The sequence below is a fragment of the Malus domestica genome, chromosome 03 (genome assembly GCF_042453785.1).
Source record: "Malus domestica chromosome 03, GDT2T_hap1".
NCBI lineage: Eukaryota > Viridiplantae > Streptophyta > Magnoliopsida > Rosales > Rosaceae > Malus > Malus domestica.
The window spans coordinates 36308307-36331257 of NC_091663.1; the positions used below are offsets into that span (position 1 = coordinate 36308307).

At 37.6% G+C, this 22951-nt stretch overlaps 1 protein-coding gene and 1 long non-coding RNA gene across 7 annotated transcripts; one reads left to right on the forward strand and one right to left on the reverse strand.

Annotated features, from left to right (window-relative positions):
• Positions 1-9063, reverse strand: LOC103408102 (putative disease resistance protein RGA3). Of its 6 annotated transcripts, XM_070819457.1 has the most exons (9): positions 5748-9063; positions 5543-5619; positions 5197-5269; positions 4902-5062; positions 4668-4805; positions 4393-4538; positions 3907-4102; positions 3681-3825; positions 1-233 (listed from the first exon to the last, which is right to left on the reverse strand). In XM_070819457.1, the coding sequence occupies exon 1, from the start codon at positions 9010-9012 to the stop codon at positions 5752-5754; it is 3261 nt and encodes a 1086-aa protein (XP_070675558.1). In that variant the 5' UTR covers positions 9013-9063; the 3' UTR covers positions 1-233; positions 3681-3825; positions 3907-4102; positions 4393-4538; positions 4668-4805; positions 4902-5062; positions 5197-5269; positions 5543-5619; positions 5748-5751. The 6 variants fall into 6 exon arrangements, with proteins under 6 accessions (XP_070675558.1, XP_070675561.1, XP_070675560.1 ...); XM_070819458.1 differs by lacking the exon at positions 1-233 and having other exon boundaries at positions 3339-3825; positions 3907-4048; XM_070819456.1 differs by lacking the exon at positions 1-233 and having other exon boundaries at positions 3339-3825.
• A 3307-nt stretch (positions 9064-12370) lies between these two features.
• LOC139194595 (uncharacterized) lies at positions 12371-13366 on the forward strand. Its single transcript, XR_011579588.1, has 2 exons — positions 12371-12603; positions 12695-13366. It is a non-coding gene; the product is annotated as an uncharacterized lncRNA (long non-coding RNA).
• The last annotated feature ends 9585 nt before the right edge of the window (positions 13367-22951 follow it).

The following is a 22951-nucleotide window of genomic DNA, read 5'->3' on the forward strand; positions in this document are numbered from 1 at the left end:
AAAAGCAAAATCATATACAACCACTCCGAGCAGTTAAACATGGCAATCACATATTGAATCCAAAATGTTGACGCCCCATCCACACCGCATGTAATGTACAAAAGATAACAAGATTACTACTACTAAAATCTCATAACATTGAGTAAAAAGAATCATCTGAAAAGATGAACAGATGCATCAATTCTATTAGAGAAGCCAATCATGCGGTATACTTTGAAGAAGATAAGGAATACCTAATCAACATATCTGTTGACCATTCTAAGTGCAAAACCTGTGAATGTCCAACAACAAAGACTTTGGAGCGTGTTGTCGATGTATGCAGCGCATCATTTCTTGTTGTGCCTTGGCCCGTTCGTTAGTGCGGAAACGAGATTCAGATTACAACCTCACCAAAAATCACACTCAGTTGAACATAATAAAATACAAGAAATAAAGACACTGAGAAATTTACGAGGTTCGGCAAAAATCCTGCCTACGTCCCCGGAGAGATATTGCTCTTCACTATGAGAATAACAGTACAAGTTACACTTGAGTTAAATCGACATAACCCAAACCCCAATCCCTTGTACCCTCACAACATTTTACTAAAAGACTCACTCTCCCCAAGAGTTTCTCACTCTTACTCTATATTTTCTCTCCTTTGTGTTCTCCTTCGGATGCTCTCTCTCACCCTTTCTCCACTTCGGCTCTTTGCAATTAAATGGACAGAAAAGTGAATCAACCTCTCATTTTTTGCGTAGACACAATGATGATCCATCATGCTCCCTTTGACTTTTACTCAAAACCCAAAACCACTTTCGTGGCATGCAAATGGGAAATCAATAAAAAAAGGCCAAAACAAAAGAATCCCATGAAACATCATCATTGTCTTCCACTATTAGCCAAAATGAGATATGGACATATTTGGCCACTATTCCGAAAGCATAACACACAAAGTCACTTAATTGTTAACAGCTCAAAATATGAGCCAATCACAACATTTCTGTCTCATCTGATAAAGATGTGTGTCCATGACTCCTTCGTGTTCCACGCACATTCCCTACGCATGCCTCGAAACCTTCATCTGCAAGGACAAATCTCAGCGATTCTTCTCAAGAATTTAAGAACCATGCGTCACCTGGTTAAGATCAGGAAAAGCCGGTAACCAAGTTCAATAGAGTTTGGAGCACACTATGTTAGAGTTTTGAGACTTGTCCCACATTGAAGAAAACAAGATTCCCAATGACCTTTATATATGTTTTGTCCTCTATAATATTAGTTAGATATTTGACCATTTTGAATGGATTTGAGGTTTGGGCCACCAATTGTTGGATTAGACTAGATGATTATACCCTTAATATTAATTAGTCAAGACTAAACCCTTGGCCTTGGGGCCTAATAATTAAAATTAATCTGATCAATTAGTTTTAATTTTCGAATTAAGTTTTTAATTAAAATTAATTAAAAACGTTTTGATTAATAGACACAACTCTTTGGATAGAGTTGTAGAGTTTCAGATACATCCAAAATGTATTTGAAGAGGTATGAAAACGCCTATATAACTGGAGTCCTCAATTCCATTCTAGATCATCTTTTCTTCCTTCTTTCTTCCGTACAAAATTTCCAGAGAGTAAACACACAAATGCGGGTTGTAGAATTAGGTAGTTAAGTCGAGCAGACGTTGAACCACAAGCACAAGAATGGGACAGAAATACTATTCAAATGATATAGCTATTACGCTAGCCTCTACCTTTTGTAATCACATTAGTACCATTGATATTCTTGTATTTATTTCTGTATTTCATTCTGCACAGCAAGTATTTTGATCAATAATTATTCTACAATTTCGAGTCCTTCACATTCCAAACCCAGTAAGTAGCCAACTTTCGTCTGAATCTGGAAAACAAGAAGCAGTGAATTTAATTAATCTTTGGTATCTCAAAGTTACTCAGTTTAATCACAAATTTAACAGTTAAACATATAAATGGGCAATTTTTTGTGAAATATTAATTAGTATAGTACTCACTGTTTGCTCGGAGCAAGAGTGCATTTGATCCGCTGCAGATTTGAAGATGTCCTCTCATGCTTCCATGCAACACTGAGACATTAGATCCGCTGTTGAAGCTCAACAAGAACATTGTGTATAAAATACGCGACCATCCAACTACACAGTTCAAAACTCAATTTAGAGCTCCTTCTAGTGAGATATTAATGGAAGAATTTAACCTTTTGATTTAAATTTTGGCCGTTGAATTTTTTTTTACTGTTGGATTTGACAAGATTAAATATGCACCATGACCAATTTCAAAAGATTGCGCAAAAAAAGGGAGTTTAATCTGGACAGTAGATCAACGGTCCAGAAATCAAAAAGCCCGGATTTAACCAGTTAGACAACAAGTGGGGTCCCTGCCACGCGTGCCCCAACTGTTAGCCACTAAGTTTTATATTCAGCAACTTAAGAAAAAATAGAACCCACTCAAAAATTTGGTCAGCCAAATCTGAACCCAAATTTGGGTTTTGATTTGTGTCCAAACCTAGATATTTTGTGTTTGGAATCCAAATTTTTTGGGTTTGGGACTTAGCTTTGGGTCACATGTTTTCCGAGTTAAACCCAAATATTTAAGTTTGACTCCAAAGATTGGAGTGGTCGAACTCATCAAGTTCCAAAAGAAAAACCCAAGGTAGCCCTTAATCTCTCGCCATTTATTGAACATTCGAGTCCAAACAATTGATCATATGAGCAAAAGTGCCTTCTACATCAGTCTATCTCACAAAAGTGATCAACGCACATACCTTCCAAGTTGTAGTAAGAACTTAGGTCAACCAACGGCACTAAAAATTGAAAATTTGGAAAAAGCAACACTACGTGTGAACATTGTCATCTCACCAAACCAAATTATGAAATGAATTCCCCTACGCATCTCTGTCTGGAGTCCGCAAATCGAGAGATTTGGTCCATTCAAAAGAGAAAATGAGACGTGAGCGATTTAAGTTTTTAGGTTTTTATGAAATGAGTTATTGAAATATAAGGATTTTAGATTAAAAGTTGAGTGTTCCAAATCTTCTAATATATGAACATCGGACACAAAGATCACGAGTGGATCTCAATCCCCAAATTATAGTTGTTGGTTAGTTTCCTTTCCTTTTCTTTTTCGCTACTTTTGTGTCCCCAAGCCATGTGGGATTTGGTTATAGTTAATTTGTAGTACTGGTATCACCACATTTTTATTCTACTAAAACTGGAAACAAAAGCAGCCCAAAGAAGGGCGAACTACAACGCTGGTCCTGACGTCTTTTTTGATGCTCGGGGCGAACACTTAAAATTTGTCTTTTTTACCAACAGATATTAAAGAGAAATATTTAAAGAGGGCTGGAACCCAGTCAAAGCTGGGGGGCTAGGCCCTCACGCCCATATTATATTACTGAGTTAAAAACATACAACGGGGGGACATAGTACCTAAACCCGTCGATCAAAAGCAAAATCATATACAACCACTCTGAGCAGTCAACATGACCTTCACATATTGAACCAAAAAAATTGACGCCCCATTCACCACACATAATTACAGAAGATAACAAAATTACTACTACTTAAATCTCATAACATTGAGTAAAAAGAATCATCTGAAAAGATGAACAGATGCATCAATTCTATTAGAGAAGCCAATCATGCGGTATACCTTGAAGAATATAAGGAATACCTGATCAACATATATGTTGACCATTCTAAGTGCAAATTTAGAAGTGATATGCTCCAAGTATGATATTGGACAGAAAAGACCAGGCAGATTCAACCAGTTCTGCAATGTCCGGCTGGGTGAGAGCAGCTAAAGGCATGATTGTTCCCTAATAACATGAATAAATTGAGTAAACACCAAAAGTAGCAGCAAGGGAAGGAGATGTGAAGTAGATGAAGAGGTGCAAAACCTGTGAATGTCCAACAGCAAAGACTTTGGAGCTTGTTGTCGATATATGCAGCGCATCATTTCTGTCTCATCTGATAAAGATGTGTGTCCATGACTCCTTCGTGTTCCACGCACATTCCCTACACATGCCTCGAAACCTTCATCTGCAAGGACAAATCTCAGCGATTCTTCTCAAGAATTTACGAACCATGCATTGCCTGGTTAAGATCAAGAAAAGCCAGTAGTCAAGTTCAATTGAGTTTGAAGCGCATTAGAGCCTAATTTAAAATGTATCCCATGGATGTTCATCACTTTACCCAATAGTTAGTTTCAAGAAAAGAAATTTCAACAGAACCTGAAAACTTCAGATCAGGGAGCACCATATAGTGAGCTATACATTCAAATTCTGAAATAATCCACTTAGTGGTATGTTGAAAAAAATTGGAAGGAGCTATAAAAGTAAGGCTTTTCACTAATCAGGCGTCGAGAGATTCAATATTTTACTCACAGATCAGTTATGGGGAAACACTCTCCACCAAAGCAATCTCATTACTCCTTCGCATCTCAAACCAAACAGAAATTGCACTAACAAACACGACTTCTATTAGTCCTTCACATTCCAAACCCAGTTAAGTAGCCATCTTTCGTCTGAATCTGGAAAACAAGAAGCAGTGAATTTAATTAATCTTGGTATCTCAAAGTTACTCAGTTTAATCACAAATTTAAGAATTAAACATATAAATGGGCAATTTTTAGTGAAATATTAATTAGTATAGTACTCACTGTTTGCTCGGAGCAAGAGTACATTTGATCCGCTGCAGATTTTAAGATGTCCTCTCATGCTTCCATGCAACACTGAGACATTTGATCTGCTGTTGAAGCTCAACACGAGCATTGTGTATAAAATACGCGACCATCCAACTGCACAGTTCAAAACTCAATCTAGAGCTCTTTCTAGTGAGATATTAATGGAAGAACGAAGGTACAAAACCAACAAAGAAAAATATGAAGAGGGACCTTGCGTGGGCGGCTACTTCCCATATTGCCAGTTAGTTTTATGGTGGAAACTCAAACCAGTATTTCATTTATCGCATCCACAGAAATGAGGCACATGTATAAGCAAAAGCTGTATGGTTATTCGCTTCCTTCATCCCATGAGTTTCTTCTTTGAATCAGTACTACATATCCATAAAGGTAAATTAAGAAGCAAAACCGAAACCAGAAAAGTTTGAAAGCCTTATTATGTAGTTTGGAAATTGCCAAGAACTGACACGGTTGTGCAACATAATAATTGAATTGAAGAAGTCCGTACAAATTGTCATCTGGCCGGTTGCTTGGTAGCTTTAATTCCATCTAAACTCCTAAACCGTCTTTAGTTTCAGTACCTGAAAAAGACAAGTAGGGAAATTAAAGGGAAATTAAAAAAAATTGATGTAAACACTGCGGGTGGCTCGGTGGTTGGGGATGAATTCCAAATTCGTATTTTATACGGCACGTCTTTGTTCGATTTCTGGCGCTAGTGAACCACACAGTGGTGGCCATGGAGAGGCTAAAATGAAGCCTTTAAAAGAGTAGACTGTCGTGGCAAAGCCACTAGTTGGTTCCATTTTGATAAAATAAAATAAAATAAATGAAGTTAGTGGGTAAGGAATGCATACCACTTTGTTGTGGAATCAGTGTTGCTCAACGAGAAAGCAAAACTGTGGACAAAATCTTTGGTCATATGGTATGTCATCTGAAAATAAAAATAAAATGCTGGTGATGAATGAAGAATAAATTTAAGAAACGAGATTGACATTTGAATATTTCAGAGTTTCTACTAAATTTGGCAAGTGCAAATTGAAAAAAAGTTAGAAAACGCACCTTATTAAAAGGTAATGTGTGGGATATGAGCAATCTTAGGCCAGTCGTCACCTATTTCCTTCTTGCATCTTTCGCTTAACATGTTGCAACCCCAAATTTGCAATCTATTTAAGTTGGGGAGTCGACAAATCCCTTCTGGCAGTGATGCCAAATTAGGGCAACTTTCAATTGCAAGGTGCTGCAGTGACGTGAGATTGCTTATTTCCTCTGGTAGTGATACCAAATTTGGGAAAGATAGAATCGTAAGCGATTGGAGTGATGGGAGGTTGATGACCACATCTGGCGGTAATGTCAGATCAGAGTAATCTCCAATTGTAAGCTTCTGAAGTGATGTAAGGTTGCCCATCCCATGATATGGTAGTAATGCCAAATGTGGGAAATCTTTAATGCAAGGCGATTGGAGCGATTGGAGGACTGCCAAATCCTCAATTCCAAAAAGTGACAGATGTGTTAATTTGGAGAGATGAGGGGAAGAAGAAGAGGCAGAGACATCAACACCAACATCATGTGTAATATCAGATGCTCCTCTAACAAACAAGGAATCAACAACCTTCGAGCTGCACCCATTGAGATCTATTCTCTCCACATTTGGATACAGAGGCATGCAAGTTAGATTAGGACAATTACTGATCCACAATGTAGAAAGACCGGGAAAAGAAGGCAACGACAGATTTTCCGTTGATGAAGAAGAAGAAGCATTGTTATGAGTGTGCGCCCTCCACCATCCCTTCAGAACGGGGCAATTTACTACCCAAAGGCACTCCAGGGACGTCATCATCTCATCACTCATACTATTACTGCTGCTGGTGTCTGATATGTACTCCAACTTCTCAAACTCTTCAAGTTTAAGAAACTTAAGGGATGGGAAATGATCCAAGGGTGGAAGATGTTGGCATCTATGACACCCCCACAATGTGAGATGAACAAGATTTATGAGAGAAGAAAACCAACTCGCAAACCTCACACCACCATAACGCCACACGGACAACTTCTTTAGATTTGAATGGGGTTGCAATACTTCCATTGACATTATAATATCCTTCTCATCAACTGCGTTTACATCTTCTCCACGTTTCCACTTTAAAGTCAATGAATGGAGATGCTGTTTCTCCTTGAGAGGTGTACCAACATTTGAATCTGACATCACATCTTTCTCCTGCCTCAAATTTATAATTTCTAACTCTCCCCTTAATTCCCTAAGCTTTCCCAGTTCACCAAGACCAGCACTGTCCCTCAACAAAGAATTGTTTTTGCTTAAAACAAATTTATCCAATGTACGAAGACCGGTCAGCTCCCCCAATCCACGTGGCATTCGAGTCAATTTCCAACAGCCTTCCAAGATGAGATGCCTTAAGTTTATCATTTTTTTTATGTCTCTAGGCAATTCCACAAGATATTTACAAGCAGTGAGATCTAGTGTTTCCAAATTCGAAAGTCCAACTATCCAATCTGGAAGTCTCTCGATGGAATTACGAGTAAGATCAAGATATCTCAAATGTTTCACTTTTTTAAGACAATTAGGTAATTTTGTAATTCCAAAGCCATTGAGACTCAACATACGCAATGACTTAAAATTTGAAATAATTGTAGCACAAAATGAATTATATCTCCTACTCTTATACCATGGGCAAGGAAGAAGAAGGGTTCGTATCTTTTTTGCTTTTAGCAAGGAAGTTGGCACTTCCCATTTCAACGGATCAACATGAAAATTGAAAGATACATGACGAAGCTTTTCATGAAATTTCTTTTGGTTCCGATCAACAACGGTGCTTTCAACCCCCGACACTAAGATTGCAAGTTCATTCAGGAGATCGTGCATTTTACAACTTTTTATTATACCAAACTCATCTTTTTCTTCTTCTTGAAAAAACGATCTGCACAACAATTCCATATAATACTCACATGCAACATCCTCCAAACTCTTGTTTTCACCGAATGACTTAATGAACCCTTGCGCCACCCAAAGTCTAATCAACATCGGTACAGAGATCTCATAATCAGGTGGAAACAAGCTACAGTAAGCAAAACAATGCTTCAAATGTGATGGGAGCACATCATAACTTAGTTTAAGTGTTGGTAAAATTTCATTTTCTTCCTGATATATTCTTGGAAGTTTATTTTCTTTGAAATTCAACCATTCTGTTTCGTGATATTTGGTGTGCAACATCCCACCTATTGTCCTTATAGCGAGTGGAACTCCCTGACATTTTCTTGCAACCTCCTTCCCTATTGCCTTAATTGTTGAATTCTCTAACTCTTTTCCATCTTTAAAAGCTATTTCCTTAAATAAAGACCAACTGTCCTCTTGATTCAAACCCCTTAAGCTGTATGGTTTAGCTGTGTCTGATATTGTTGCAACTGTTTCACTACGAGTGGTTATTAGTATTCTACTACCTTTTTCACCCCCCATTAACAAGTACTTCAAGCTAAGCCATTTCTCCCGATTCTCATTCCACACATCATCCAACACAATTAGGTATTTCTTCCCATCTACTTTTCTTCTAAGATCATTTTGCAGCTCATCCATATCAATCTTGTCAACTTTTAGTATTTTCTTAACGAGTATATCCAACTCAAATACATTAGAGATACATGACCATATTTTCAACTCAAAATGATTTTGAATCACCTCATCGTTGAATATGAGTTGGGCAAGAGCAGTTTTTCCCAATCCTCCAAATCCAACTATGGAAATGGTGGACACATTCTCAGTTGAGATGGGATCCAATAAAAGTTGAATAATTGCCTTTTTATCTTCATCTCTCCCTATAATATTTTCCTTACGGACAAATGAGTGAGTGATCCTCTCTCTAATTATAAATCGTGTATCTTCATGATTTACTTCTAAGGGAAAGGCTCTACGAGATGCAACCTCACGAAGCCTCTTGTTAATATCTTTTATCTTATAACTCATCTTTAGCCCAAAAGCAAGTTGATTTGAGCTAGAGAAGAAGAGGTGTACCTTCTTTGCCATCTTAGTATTGCCACACATCATTTGTCTCTGCTGAGCTTCAGTATTAAACTCATCCAGCAGGTCATCGGCTTCATAAACAACATCTTCTACGCTTTCGAGCCACAGTTTGACTTCATTGTTGGTTTGCTTTTGCTCAGCGTCAAGAAGAACACCTTGGAATCCGGCAACTATCTCCTGGAGCTTGTGGAGCTCATCTTGGACACCCCAAATCAATCCGATCTCTTGGAAAGCAAGGGAGCCTAGCCTTCCGATGATCCGTGCTGCAACGTTGAAGAGAACTCCTTCTGCCATTTCTTGTATTCAGGACAAGCAAAAACACAAGTGAATTAAAGTAGTGAAAGATGCCTCCCCCTGCTCGTCTTTATACGCCCTTCTCTCATCCAACAACTCACACATCATTCCATGTACCTAAAATATAAACAAAGACTTGTGATTTTGAATGCCAGCTGGGTCCTTTACGTGGTGTTGTATTTTTTAAACCCATTTGCTATTTGCTTGGTATCTTCAGTACTAATTTATTCATCGAGCCTCACCATCGTCTAATTTGGAGGAAGGTTCTTTATCCTTCTAATCTCTCTACCCTTTCATGTCCTCCTAATTGAGCGGTCACGGTTAAGATCAACATCTTATATTGATTTTTTTATAGAGATAATAAGATAAAAAGTAATGTGTGAGAAGGGGAGATAAAAAGGGATGAAAATAGAAGAGTAGAAAATCCTCCTCCATCTAATTTATATGCCCGTCTCTCATCCAACCACTCACACATCATTCCATGTATAAAATACAAAAACTGGCCAATATATTACTGCCGGCCTTAATAATTGAAAATTGATTTTTAGTGCCGGGTCCTTCACGTTCTGTTGTATATTTCAAGCCCATTTGCAATTTGCTGGGTATCTTCAGTTAATTTATTGGGATAATTTTGATGCAGTCCCTAATTCTTAACATTCTTTGATTAAGACCTTAATAGTATTCAAAGTTTGATCAAGGTCCCTTGACTTTGTACACCTCATTATATTACTATTAATATTTATATTTTTATAGTTTTGACATTAATTGTTTGATATTTTATGAGATTTATAATCCTATAAATTTAAAATCTCTCATTATAATACTATTAGAAACGGTTACAATAAAAAAATTCAAACATTTTGATTGAATAAATGGATAAAGACTATGTAAAAATAAGAAATAATAAATGGAAAAATAATGTATCCATAGTGTTAAAAAAATAGGTACATTTTACAAAAAAATTGGTACATTTCACATATAACAAAGTGGTACATTAATAAAGAAGAATGGGTACATTATAAATAAATTAGGGTACATATAAAAGAATAAAAATTATGAGAACAAATGAATTTTAAAAAAATATAGGCACTAAATGAAATTAATACATGGGTACAAAATAAAACTAAAAAGAAAATACTACAAATTTAAAAAAAAATGTTGCAAATTAAAAGTGGGTACAAACTAATATATATATATATATATGATACAAAGTTTAGGCATAAAACATAAATATACCATATGTAATTTTTCTATCATTGATTAAATATACAATGTCACATGACAGTATACACATGGGTACAAACACAAATAAAACTTTAAAAAATATGGGCACAAAAAGAAACTAATATATGGGTACAAATTAAAAATGAAAAGAAAATTGGTACAAATTAAAAAATATTTGCAAATTAAAAATAGGTACAAACTAAAAATAAAAATATATGATAAAATTTTTTGCCATAAATATAAATATACTAATTGTAACATTTTTAACACTAAAGGAATATATTTAAAAATAAAAATATTTTATTATTCAAATAATTAATGATGTTATTAATACCCAATGACCTTGATCAAAAATTGAAAATGAATATGATTTTAATTAATGGAGTAACAAAAAGAAGGATGCGAACCTAATTTTCTCTAATTTATTCCTCGATCCTCACCCTGGTCTAATTTGTGTGTGCTCATAAGGGCACACACAAAGTATGTGTGAAAAAAATTTATTTTTGTTTTTGAAATAGGAGAGAGGAAGAGAGTGATAGAGAATGTGGAAGTGGAAAGTTTTTAATTTTTAATTTTTGTTAATTAGAGATATGTTAGGATTACATGTAGGCAAGGTCTTAAATGCCGATAATATCGGCGATATTTCGCCGATATTATCGGTTTTTCGTGTTACCGATATTTTAATGGTTATCCAATTAGTTTTCGTCAAAATATCGCGATATTATTGATAATATCGATAATATCGCGATATTATCAATATTATCGATAATATCGCGATATTATCAATATTATCGATAATATCGCTCTCTCTCTTCGTCGTCGGAACGGCAGTCGAGCTCCGTCGTCGCAGCTGCCAAGATCTATGCCTCTTTCTGCCAAGATCTGCGCCTCTCACAGGTGGTGATGGTGCTCACCAGAGTGTGCGCCACTATGGTGGAGGTCACGGTGGGGTGGGTGTAGTGTGTCTCCCCTCCGCTCGCTCGCTCCCTGTCTGTTCTTTCTACGGTGGTGAACGAATGACTTCTGCTGCTGTGCAGTGCAGCAGATCGAACTAATTTGAGCTTCTCACTAACATGGAGAGAGAGATCCGAGACTTACCTACCGGAAAATCAAAGAAGACTCGTCGGAGTCGCAGAGGCGGGAGAGAGAATACTGATGATGTGTGACGATGGTGGTGTCCTCGAGCTGCTCGAGTCGAGCAAATGGTGTTGCTGCGTGTGTGTGTGGTCATGACAAGAGAGGGAGAAAGGTAAAAGGGTTTCGAGAGAGAGAGTCGAAGTGAATAAGAGAATGAAATGGGGTCTCGGGGTAGGGGAGAGAGAGAGAGAAACGTGAGGAGTGATTGGGGCTGCCATGTGGCAGCCTTAGAGGGTTTCGAAATCCAGATATAGAGTTCAGATTTAATTAGGATAAAAGACTAATTTGATAGTTCCAAATACACCCACAATGTTTGCCAGCTCGTTATATAATCAACTTAAATCAGTTAAATCCATCATGCAATGCATTTCCTTCCAATTTTTTGTGATAAACTAATAGATACTTGACTAAATAAACATCCTGCAAAGTTTCAATAAAAATTTCCAAGTTTTTCTTACAATTTTCGTGGTTTTTATTCAATTTTTATCGATATCGATAATATCCCGATATTTCCATCGATATTTCCGTGTTTTTAGACTACCGATATTTCCGATATCATCGATATTTTATACCTTGCATGTAGGTAAGGCTTTGAAAAAAAAAAAAGCAAAATTTGGTTGTGTGAAATTACATTTCTATCCATATTTCTTATTCATATTCTATTTTAATTAGAGGGTTAAACTGATAATTTCCTATAATTTTAATTAACAATAAGTGTTTTATTAATTAGTACAGATTAATTAATAATTATATACATTGCATTGCTGTTCATGTTTGAGCAATTGAGAAAGGGAAATGCTACTCTCCACGCTTCTTAAAAAATTAATCAATATTGTATACAGGTCCCGCGTTTATTTTTAACGAAAAACCACATTTTTACTTTTTTTTTTGTTCTATTTACTAGGGGTGGGCAAACGGGTCCTGGACCCGCGGATCGGGGCGGGTCTAAGCGGTTCGCAGCGGGTACAAATTTTTAAAATTCACTACGGGGCGGGTCGGGGCAGGTTCATCTTAATAGCAGGGCGGGGCGGGTCCAAATCCTAGAAGAAACGGGCCCCCGGCCGGAACCGATTTCCACCCCCAACTTCGTATCCAAAACTTTCCCAGATACATCTCTGCAATTCAACATTCTTATTTCTAAGCAATTCGAAAAGCACAAAAATACAATCACCCATTTGTCTTTGGATCTTTTTCTCTCTAGGTTCTGCTTCTGGGTCTCTTTGCCTCCAGGTGAGTCCAAATCCTTGTATTCCCAATTTTTTAATTAGGGTTTGTGCAATTTCTGTTTGGTATGAATTTGAACCATTGGACTCGAGTGCAGGAGCTCTATAACCTCCCCGGTCTTCTCAAATCCAGGACGACGACGCTGATATTGTTGCTGCTGTGCCTCGCCAAGGACAATTTAATCAACAAAATGGATGCGTCAAAGCACGCCTTGTCTGACCTCGCCTCCGCGTCACGGCAGGACGATGCCTACTCTGAAGCCGCCGCCTTCTGCGCGAGCAAGAACATGCGGACGACGCCGCAGGCGGTTTCGTTCGATACCACGTCCCAGAGGCCGTCGCTGGCAAGGATAAGACACTCGTCCTCTGCCGCACGATCTGTGACCATCACCTCCGGCTCCGATGTCACGTACGGGTTCAGGTAGTTGTCGCCGATTGCCCTCGACATGGCGAGAACTTCGAAGACCCTCGCGCCATCCCAGTAGATCACACGTCTCGATCCGAATCGAATGAGCTCATCGGAAGAGCTGAAGAAGACGAGAAAAAAAAAAAGACCCGTGGATCCGGCTCGAACTGGCCTGTTTTAAACGGGCCGGGTTAGGTACGTTCCTGTTTTAAAATATGTTGCACCCGCCCCGGCCCGATCCGTTTCTTTTAAACCCGGTCCGGTCCGGTCCCTTCAAAATTGGGTCCGGCCCGTGCCCAGCCCTACTATTTACTACATATTTATTTGTAATTTTTCATTAAAACTAAAGTTTTTTTGGACTCTTCGTTAGTTTTCCTTAAAAATTAAGGATAATACTGGGGTGACTAAATTTAGAGACAAATTTTTAAAAACTAAAAGACATGAAAGTTGATGATTGATTTATTACTGAAACGTTGATAAACGTGCCTATTAGTGACAAAGTCTCTCTAGCGTTACTAAAAAATTAACAATGGTATTTTCTCTCTCTCACCTTCTTCCCAAACCAATGAACCCAGAAGTCTGCAAAAAACGCCATTCTGCTTCTTTATGAACTTTTTCGTGGCTAATATAGTGCAGAAGATATAGAAATTAAACGTTACAACAATAAAATATATATTAACATAAAAAAAAAAATCCAAAAGGAAGGAACTCAATTCAATGCGAAATGTGTTTGCTTCTAATTCCACATCAACGACGTCTCATCATCTCATGCCTGCAGAAGTTGATAAAGTAGATATAGAAAGTTAGAAATCCATAAAAAACTAAAATTTTGGGAGAGAGAGAGGGAAATGTAGGGGAGATTTAGATTTTGGGATTTTTTTTTTTCGCCAAAGGTTCAAACTTTATATTTTTATATCCGATTACACAATTCAGATTTGGGGGTTAAAGCATTTCTTCATGGATTACAACTTGACACCCATAATTACCAATTTCATGGTCGCACATAGGAGTAAAACCATAGTCTGAAATATCGATAATATCGAGGATATTTCAGTTTTTTCAAATCACGGATATTTGAACATATCCATGTACATATCGCACAAATATCGACGATAATATCGAAAAATATCAATGTTGATAATTTCGCTCACACTTCAGCAATATTTTGTCAAAATATCGGTGTAATATCGCTAAAATATTGAAAATATCGATGTAAAGGAAGGAAAAAAAAAGGAAAAAGAAGAAAAAAAGGGAAAAAAGGTTTGAAATATCGATAATATCGAGGATATTTCGATTTTTTCAAATCACTGATATTTCGGAACATATCCATGTACATATCGTACAAATATCGACGATAATATCAAAAAATATCGATGTCGATAATTTCGCTCACACTTCAGCAATTTTTGTCAAAATATCGGTGTAATATCGCTAAAATATCGAAAATATCGATGTAAAGGAAGGGAAAAAAAGGAAAAAGAACAAAAAAAGGGGATTTGAACCCCTCTCATTTTACTCCTCCAACACCTTAACCACCATATATCACTTATGTTTTAGTGATAATATGCTAAAATATTTATATTTATATGAGTGACATGTTAACAATTACATGCAAAACTATTTTGGGAATTTATCATTTGATGAATACTCTTCACAATAAACTTACTCTACACATAGTGATGATGAAGATGGTGAAAAATTTGAACCTCATAGGAACTTTATGTGGTACTAAATCACTCATGTATCTTACCATGTAATGTATAAAGTGTAAAATATTGTAGTAAATCATTATATATAAATGATTATGGTGTGTTTAATCTTTTTTTTTCATTAATTATTACATATTTTCTACACTCACGGTGTTTGCCAGTTCGCTGTATAATCAACTTAAATCAGATAAATCCATCATGTAATGCATTTCCTTCTATTTTTTTTTATAAACTAATAGATAATTGACTAAATAAACATTCTCTAAAGTTTCAATAAAAATTTCCAAGTTTTTCTTACAATTTCCGCGGTTTTTATTCAATTTTTATCGATATCGATAATATCCCGATATTTCCATCGAAATTTTCATATTTTTGGATTACCGATATCATCGATATTTTAGACCATGAGTAAAACGACAGAAATTTGGGAAGCATCCCAATTTCTATATCTTTGTCTGCTTTTTTTTAATATTTCAATAAAAATATCAACCATATTAAAAAAAATTAAATATTACTAAAATATATATATAAACAGAGACTTGTAATCACTCGAAAGAGATGAATTTAAACACAGCTGGTCTTTATATGCCCGTCTCTCATCCAACCGCTCGCACGTCATTCCATGTATAAAATACAAAGACTGTCCAATATATTACGGCCGGCCGTAATAATTGAAAGCTGGTTTTTCAGGCCGGGTCCACGACGTTGTGTTGTATTTTTAAAAAGAAGTTGATCTCATCCGGTTCTAAATTGTGAAGATCCTAAGGAGGATTTTCACATCTTAATTATTTATTATGTATCGTGCGGTAAAAAATTATTTGATATTTTTTATTTAAAATTAAACACAAATAGTACTTGACGAAAATTGACCGTACAACATACGATGAACGACAACAATATCCCACAAAGTGAATCCGAACATAATCCTCTTCCATTTTTAAATCCATTTGCAATTTCTAGGTATCTTAAGTGCTAATTTATTCATTGATCCTCATAATTAAGTGTAAATTACAATTTGCCAAGTCAAGTTTGAAGTTAGTTGCAACTTCATTTGCAACTTTATATAATATGTTTAAAATAGGGAAGTGTTATTAACACTCCAAAAATCTCATTATACGTTACTCACAAGTGTATTTTTCTTTCTTAATATGGAAAGTTTGGAGTGTAGAATAAGATTTTTGAAGTGCTAATAACAATTCCCTTAAATATATGTCAATCTGATATATTCATTATTATTTTATTTCATCTTCATATATTCATTACTCAATCAATTAAATTAACCGTTAAGTAATAACGTTAAAAATAAAAATAAAAATTTTAAAATCACTTTAAAAACAAAACAAAATTAAAATAAAGTCGGCCCAATTAATTTCTTCTCCAGCGTTTATCGCAGTGTCCGATCCGCTAGACTTCACCAAAATAAGAAGCAGCCGCGATCAGTCCCATTAACTGGTGCATAAGACGGAAAAAAGACGTGTGTAGATATAGCGCCACCTCAATAAACATCTGCACTACTAGATCGAAAAATAGCACCGATGTTTAGACGAACACTAAATAAAATTACCCTTAACGATATATTTGTAATCACTTGAAAGAGATGTAAACAGAGGCATATTTCACATTTTTAATCACTTGAAAGAGATGAAAAGAAGATATGGGAAATTTCAATACTGCAGCTTTATTTGGAATTTGTACTGGATTGCTGTGCTATCGAATCGACACAAGCATCAACAGTGTGTGTGCCTTTCCTACTACTCTGTGGGATAAACAGATTTGGTTGATAGACCAAACTATTGATTTTTGATGTATATTTCCTTGATCAAACAATTACAAGATGAAACATATATATAGGGAAGAAAAAGATCATAAGCAATTTTGCCTAACTTACTTGACTTGTCTAACTTGTCTAACTTGCCTAACTTGCCTAACTTGAACAAGAAAGTTGACTAGCCTAATTTCACTAGTCATCCAACACCATTATTCCAACATGTTTATTTCATGCATTTTAACACTCCTCCTCAAGTTGGAGTGTGGATGTCAATGACACCCAACTTAGTAATTAAGACCTCAAATTGTGCCGAGCTTAGTGGTTTGGTGAACAAATCTACAGGTTGATTCGAGGTCCGTATGTAAGCTGTTTGCACCATTCCCATTTGAATCTTCTCACGTACTAAGTGACAGTCTATCTCTATATGCTTCGTTCGTTCATGAAACACTGGGTTCGAAGCAATGTGCATGGTAGCTTGATTATCACAAAACATTGTGACTGGTTGTGCATGATTTACTTGCAAGTCCTTCAAAATGTTTCTTAGCCATATAATTTCACAACAAGTAGTAGCCATAAAACGGTATTCTGCTTCTGCACTAGAACGAGATATTGTGCTTTGTTTCTTCGTTTTCCAAGATATCGGTGCTTGTCCAAGGAAGATACAATAACCGGTTATTACACCGAGCCCAATCAGCATCACAAAAAGCTTGTAATTGTAGTGAACCTGTAGAAGGCAAAATAATTCCCTGTCCAGGAGATTGTTTGATGTACCTGAGAACCTTATGCACTGCTTCAAGGTGTGGTTGTCGCGGCTTGTCCATGAATTGGCTCAACATATTAACCACATAAGTCAGGTCAGGCCGCGTGATGGTTAAGTAAATCAGCCTCCCTACGAGTCGCCTGTATGAAGAAGGATCATGTAGGAGCGTCCTATCAGTTTGTGTAAGGGACAGGTTTGGTTCCATCGATAATCGTGAGGGCTTCGCACCAAGGAACCCAGCATCTTCTAGTATCTCCAACGCATATTTGCGTTGGCACAAGGCAATCCCTTGTTTAGATCTTGCAACTTCTATCCCCAAAAAGTATTTGAGTTTTCCCAAATCCTTTAGTTTAAAATGTTGGGAAAGGAAGAGTTTAGTCTCTTCAATTTCTCTCAAATTGTTACCTGCAAGTATCACGTCATCAACATACACAAGTAATGCCATGAAACTGCCTTGACGGTTTTAGACGAACAATGAGTAATCTGACCATGATTGATGAAAACTAGCAGTCTTGAGAGCACTAGACAACTTGATAAACCATTGTCTCGAGGCCTGTTTTAAACCGTAAATGGATTTGTGTAATTTGCATACTCGTGTCTCCCCCTTTCGTCCGAACCCAAGAGGCAGGGACATATAAATCTCCTCGTATAAGTCACCATGCAAAAAATGCGTTGTTCACATCAAGTTGATGAAGATGCCAGCCACGTATGAAGGCAATACTCAGGAGGACACGGACGGTGGTGAGCTTGGCAACTGGAGCAAAAGTTTCCCGATAATCAAGCCCATCAATTTGATTGTAGCCTTTAGCAACGAGACGAGCTTTGTAGCGTTCAACACTGCCGTCAAGTTTAAGCTTCACCTTATAGATCCATTTGCAACCGATGGGATGTTTGTGAGGTGGTAAGGGCACAAGAGTCCAAGTGCGATTGTCATGAAGGGCAACAATCTCTTTTTGCATGGCGTCACACCATTTTGGATCCTGAACAGCCTGCGAAAAACTGGTGGGTTCTTTGATAATGGTGAGGGTGGTGAGAAAGGTTTTATGAGTGGGGGATACATGGTCATAGGATAAATAACGAGATATGGAGTGAGATGTACCTGATGACTGAACCATGCTTGTGGAAGATGTGGGAGCAACACGGGAAGGGAGGGCCACCTCAACATGAAAGTCCCGCAAAAATGTGGAAGTTTTGGTCGGTCGAGTGCTACGACGGAGTGGAGGTGGTTGGTCTGGTGATGGAGTGGTTGGAGGTGGGGAAGAGTGTAGGGAATGTGAAGGTGTTGATAAGGTATCTGGTGGTGGAGTTGTAGTAGGTAAAGGAGATGAGAGTGGTGTGATGTCGTCAAGTGTGGGAGAGGTGATGTTTATTTCTTCGGGTGCAAGGCTTGAGTGCGACTCAATGGGAGAGGTCAAGTCAAATGTGATGGGTGAGGGTGTAATGTTTGATGGAGACGGGGCAGCGGAAGTGGTATAATTTTGGAATGGAAAATGATCTTCAAAAAATACAACATCCCTAGAAACAAAAGTCTTATTGTGTTTTATATCAAACAATTTATAACCCTTTTGACCATAAGGATACCTAAGAAAAATGCATTGGATTGCACGGGGGTCAAATTTAGAGGGCCTTTGGGCGTGTGTAGAAGCAAAACATAAACTACCGAAAACCTTTAAATAGGAATAGTTAGGTGCTTTGTGAAACAGTTTTTCGTAAGGTGTTTTACCTTGGAGAAGTGGAGTGGGTGTTCTATTGATGAGGTAGGCTGAGGTTAAGATTGCATCCCCCCAAAAACGTTTTGGCAAACAAGCTTGAAAGAGCAAAGCCCGAGCAACATTGAGCAAATGCCGGTGTTTACGTTCGGCAACACCATTTTGTTATGGTGTGTTGACGCAACTAGATTGATGTATGATGCCTTTGAGAGCATAAAATTGCTCAAGCTTAAACTCAGGGCCATTGTCACTTCGTATGATTTGAACTCTGGTATTGAATTGAGTCTCAATCATTTGAATGAATCCGACTAAAATGTCTTTTGTGTCAGATTTATGTTTCATCAAATAAACCCAAGTGCTTCTAGTGTAGTCATCTACGATGGTAAGGAAATACTTGGCACCTGAAATAGAAGCAACTTGATAACCACCCCAAATATCAATATGCAATAATTCAAAACATGATTTGGTAGAAATAGAGCTCAAAGGAAAGGGTGATCTTGTTTGTTTGGCCAATGGGCAAATTAAACATTTTTCCAAATCACAAGCCTTATTGTTAAATAAAGGTAATAACGAAGTGGCTTTATGAGATGGGTGTCCTAGGCGTTGGTGCCAAAGCTTTGGTGAGACAGTTTGAATATTGTTGCATGTTCCTTTCTTTGATGGGTCGAGGTAGTAAAGTCCCTCCCTTTCAGTTCCTGTCCCAATTATCTTCCCCGAGCGAAGGTCTTGAATGACACAAAATTGGGTGAAGAAAATGGTGACATATAAGGAATCATAGGCTAGTTTACTGATGGATATTAAATTCAACCTAAAGAACGGCACACATAGGACATTTTCAAGGATAAGATTATGAGAGAAAACAACTTGTCCAATATGAGTGACTTTGGCAACGGAACCATTTGGCAGTTCAACTGTATGATTTTCAACAGCTCGTGAGTGTGTAAGGAGACTAGGACTGCAAACTATGTGATCCGTGGCACCACTGTCCAGGATCCAAATACTTTTGGTTCCTTTACATGAAAAATAGAAGGCTTTACCTGAAAGTTCTTCATGACTAGGAGGATTACTGACTTGATTGGCAAAAGATGATTTGTTCTTGTTCAACATCTGAAAGATTTGCTTGCAGTCCTCCTGAGAGAACGGGAAATTAGGCACTATCTCTTTCTTGTTACTTTGTGAAACTTGATTCCCTTTTGAAGAAAAGAGACGATTGGATTCGGTCTCTGTGGCTGCTTTCCGTTTTTGACAGAAATCGAAGGTGTGGCCTTTCCATCCGCAAAAAGTGCACTTGAGATGTGCACGACAATTTTTGGTGATGTGATTGGTTTTATTGCACTTTCCACATCGCATCTCCTTGTCTTCGGGTGTAGGTTCTCGCGACAAATTCTTCACTGCAAAAACAGCAGCTTCTAGTTGTGTGCTTTTCCCATTGGAAACCTCTGCCTGGCGTTCATGTCGAAGGACTAACGCATATGCCTTGTTCACCGTAGGCAGTGGTTCGAGAAGAAGAGTATTGCTTCGGACCGTAGCATACGATTCGTTCAGTCCCATAAGGAACTTCATGGTTTTCTGAGTTTCAACATATGAGTTCATCTCATTCTTTGTTCCACAACTGCATGCTGGAATGGAACACAAAGTATCACGTTCATCCCATAAACTTTTAAGTTTAGTGAAGTAAGAACTTACACTCATATTGCTTTGGACGCAATCATGAATCTCGTTCTCAACATGGAACAGCTGAACTATATTCACATGTGAGAACCTCTCCTGCAGATCGGTCCACATTTGTCGAGCATCCTTGTAGTTGATGACACTCCCTGAAATCTCCTTTGACATGGAGCCTAGTAGCCATGTCTTGACCAAGTTGTTGCAGCGATTCCATTGTTGCAGCTCCTCAGAATTATCCTCACTTGGTTTGTTGATCATCCCATCAACAAAACCAAGTTTGTTCTTGACCGTTAAGGCCATACTCATGGATTGAACCCATGTGTTGTAGTTGTCTTCCACCAATGGTTGTGGTACGCGGATTGCACCAGGTTGATCCGAGTGGTGGAGATAGAGCGGGTGGTTGGGATTTTCCCATTTTGAATGAGAGGCCATGCCTAGAATGGTTGACCTCGTGACTGCTTTAGAGCTGTGTTTTGTGGTTTTCCCAGATCACAGCTCTGATACCATATTGATTTTTTATGTATATTTCCTTGATCAAACAATTACAAGATGAAACATATATATAGGGAAGAAAAAGATCATAAGCCTAATTTTGCCTAACTTACTTGACTTGTCTAACTTACCTAACTTGCCTAACTTGAACAAGAAAGTTGACTAACCTAATTTCACTAGTCATCCTACACCATTATTCCAACATGTTTATTTCATGCATTTTAACACAAACCATAGACCGAAATATGACGCCCTTTGCACAATTGACCCGTTACACATTTACTGTCGACATCTATATAAACAGCGCTGCTGGAGATAATGAACGAGCGGCTTTGGGTGTTACTTTAAATCGATCGACGAAACTCGCCACCTGGTCTCGTGCTTCTGCTATTGCTTAATAGGGATGAAGTCTGACTGGACAGTTGCACATCAGATAGTGAAACAGAACTGCTCTTTGAAAAAATCAATCCACCTGAATTACTTGAGGTGTTCCTGAAAGAAGGTGCTCTGGTTGAGTAAGTATCCTTTTTGGAAGCTGAAAGTAAATCGGGCCGGAGATCCGATGATGAGCATGATGGAGCCAGGGTGGCCAGCAGAGACCCAACCGGATATACAAAAGCACGTTAATTTTCTCCATAGATTATGACATTGTCAACAAATTAACGAAATATACGCAATTCGCCATATATATGGGATAATGCTCGTAATAATCGACATAGGGGCTTTGAACAAAATAAATAAATAAATAAAAATTGACATAGGGCCACAAAAAGGCACAACATCTAACATTATCTATATACTAAACCCGGTGGAAAAGCACCGTTCACAAGCAGTGTAATGGCTAAAATGCCCCTTGATATCTTCTTTGTTGCCCGTTGTCTTGCCCATTTGGTACATCGAGATGACGCTTTTCCCATCTTGGCCACGCGTCGGTCGTCCTCCATCTAGCTTGCACCTTCTCGACTTTTCCCTTGGTTTCCATTTCTCTCTTACGAATCTGGGCTTTAGTCTACATTCAACTCGCTCTCTCTCGCTCTCCATCTTCATAGAAAACCTGATTCCTCAACGCTTTCTCAAAACGTGCAAGTTTGATTTCGACCATTTTATCCAAATCTCACAATCTTCGGCGCAAAACCTTGAAAATATTGGCCTCTGTTTCCGTCTCCATCCCCTGAGTTGGGAACGGTCTCTAAGAGCTTTCTGCGTCCATCCTTCCGAAGGTATGGCCTTCACCAATCCCATGTTTTAGTTTGTTTCTTATGTTTTTTTTTAGTTTTGGATTTGTAATTATTTGTTTCGTATCGTAACTAAGGGTGGGCGTGGTGTGGCTTTAAAGCTAAAACCGAAATAAAATCAAACCGTTCGGTTCGATGCGGTGCGGTTTCAAACGGTTTCGGTTTGGTTTTTGATAAAAAAAATGTACAATTTAAAATATACACCTATTTATGCATAAAACGGTCTTATTTTCCTCGTATATTAATTAATGAATATTCAGTAAAATTGCAGCAAAAACAGCAACAATAATGCAGCAAAAAAGAGTCAAAACTGCAAAAAAAAAATGCAGCAAAACTGCATAAAAACCAGCACCAAAACAGCACAAAAAAAAATGCAGTAAAACTGCACAAAAAACTGCACAAAATTGCACCAAAAAATAATGCAGCAAAACTGCATAAAAAAATAGCACCAAAAACTGCATCAAATGGCATCTCATCTATGACTACCATCTTGACACATGCTTCTAACACACTCTCTTGTGAAAATCCAACAGCAACCAAATTGTTACCTTTACTTTTATCCCCAACCAAAACTTTTTGCTTTTTGCTCCTATTCCCTTGGTAAAATT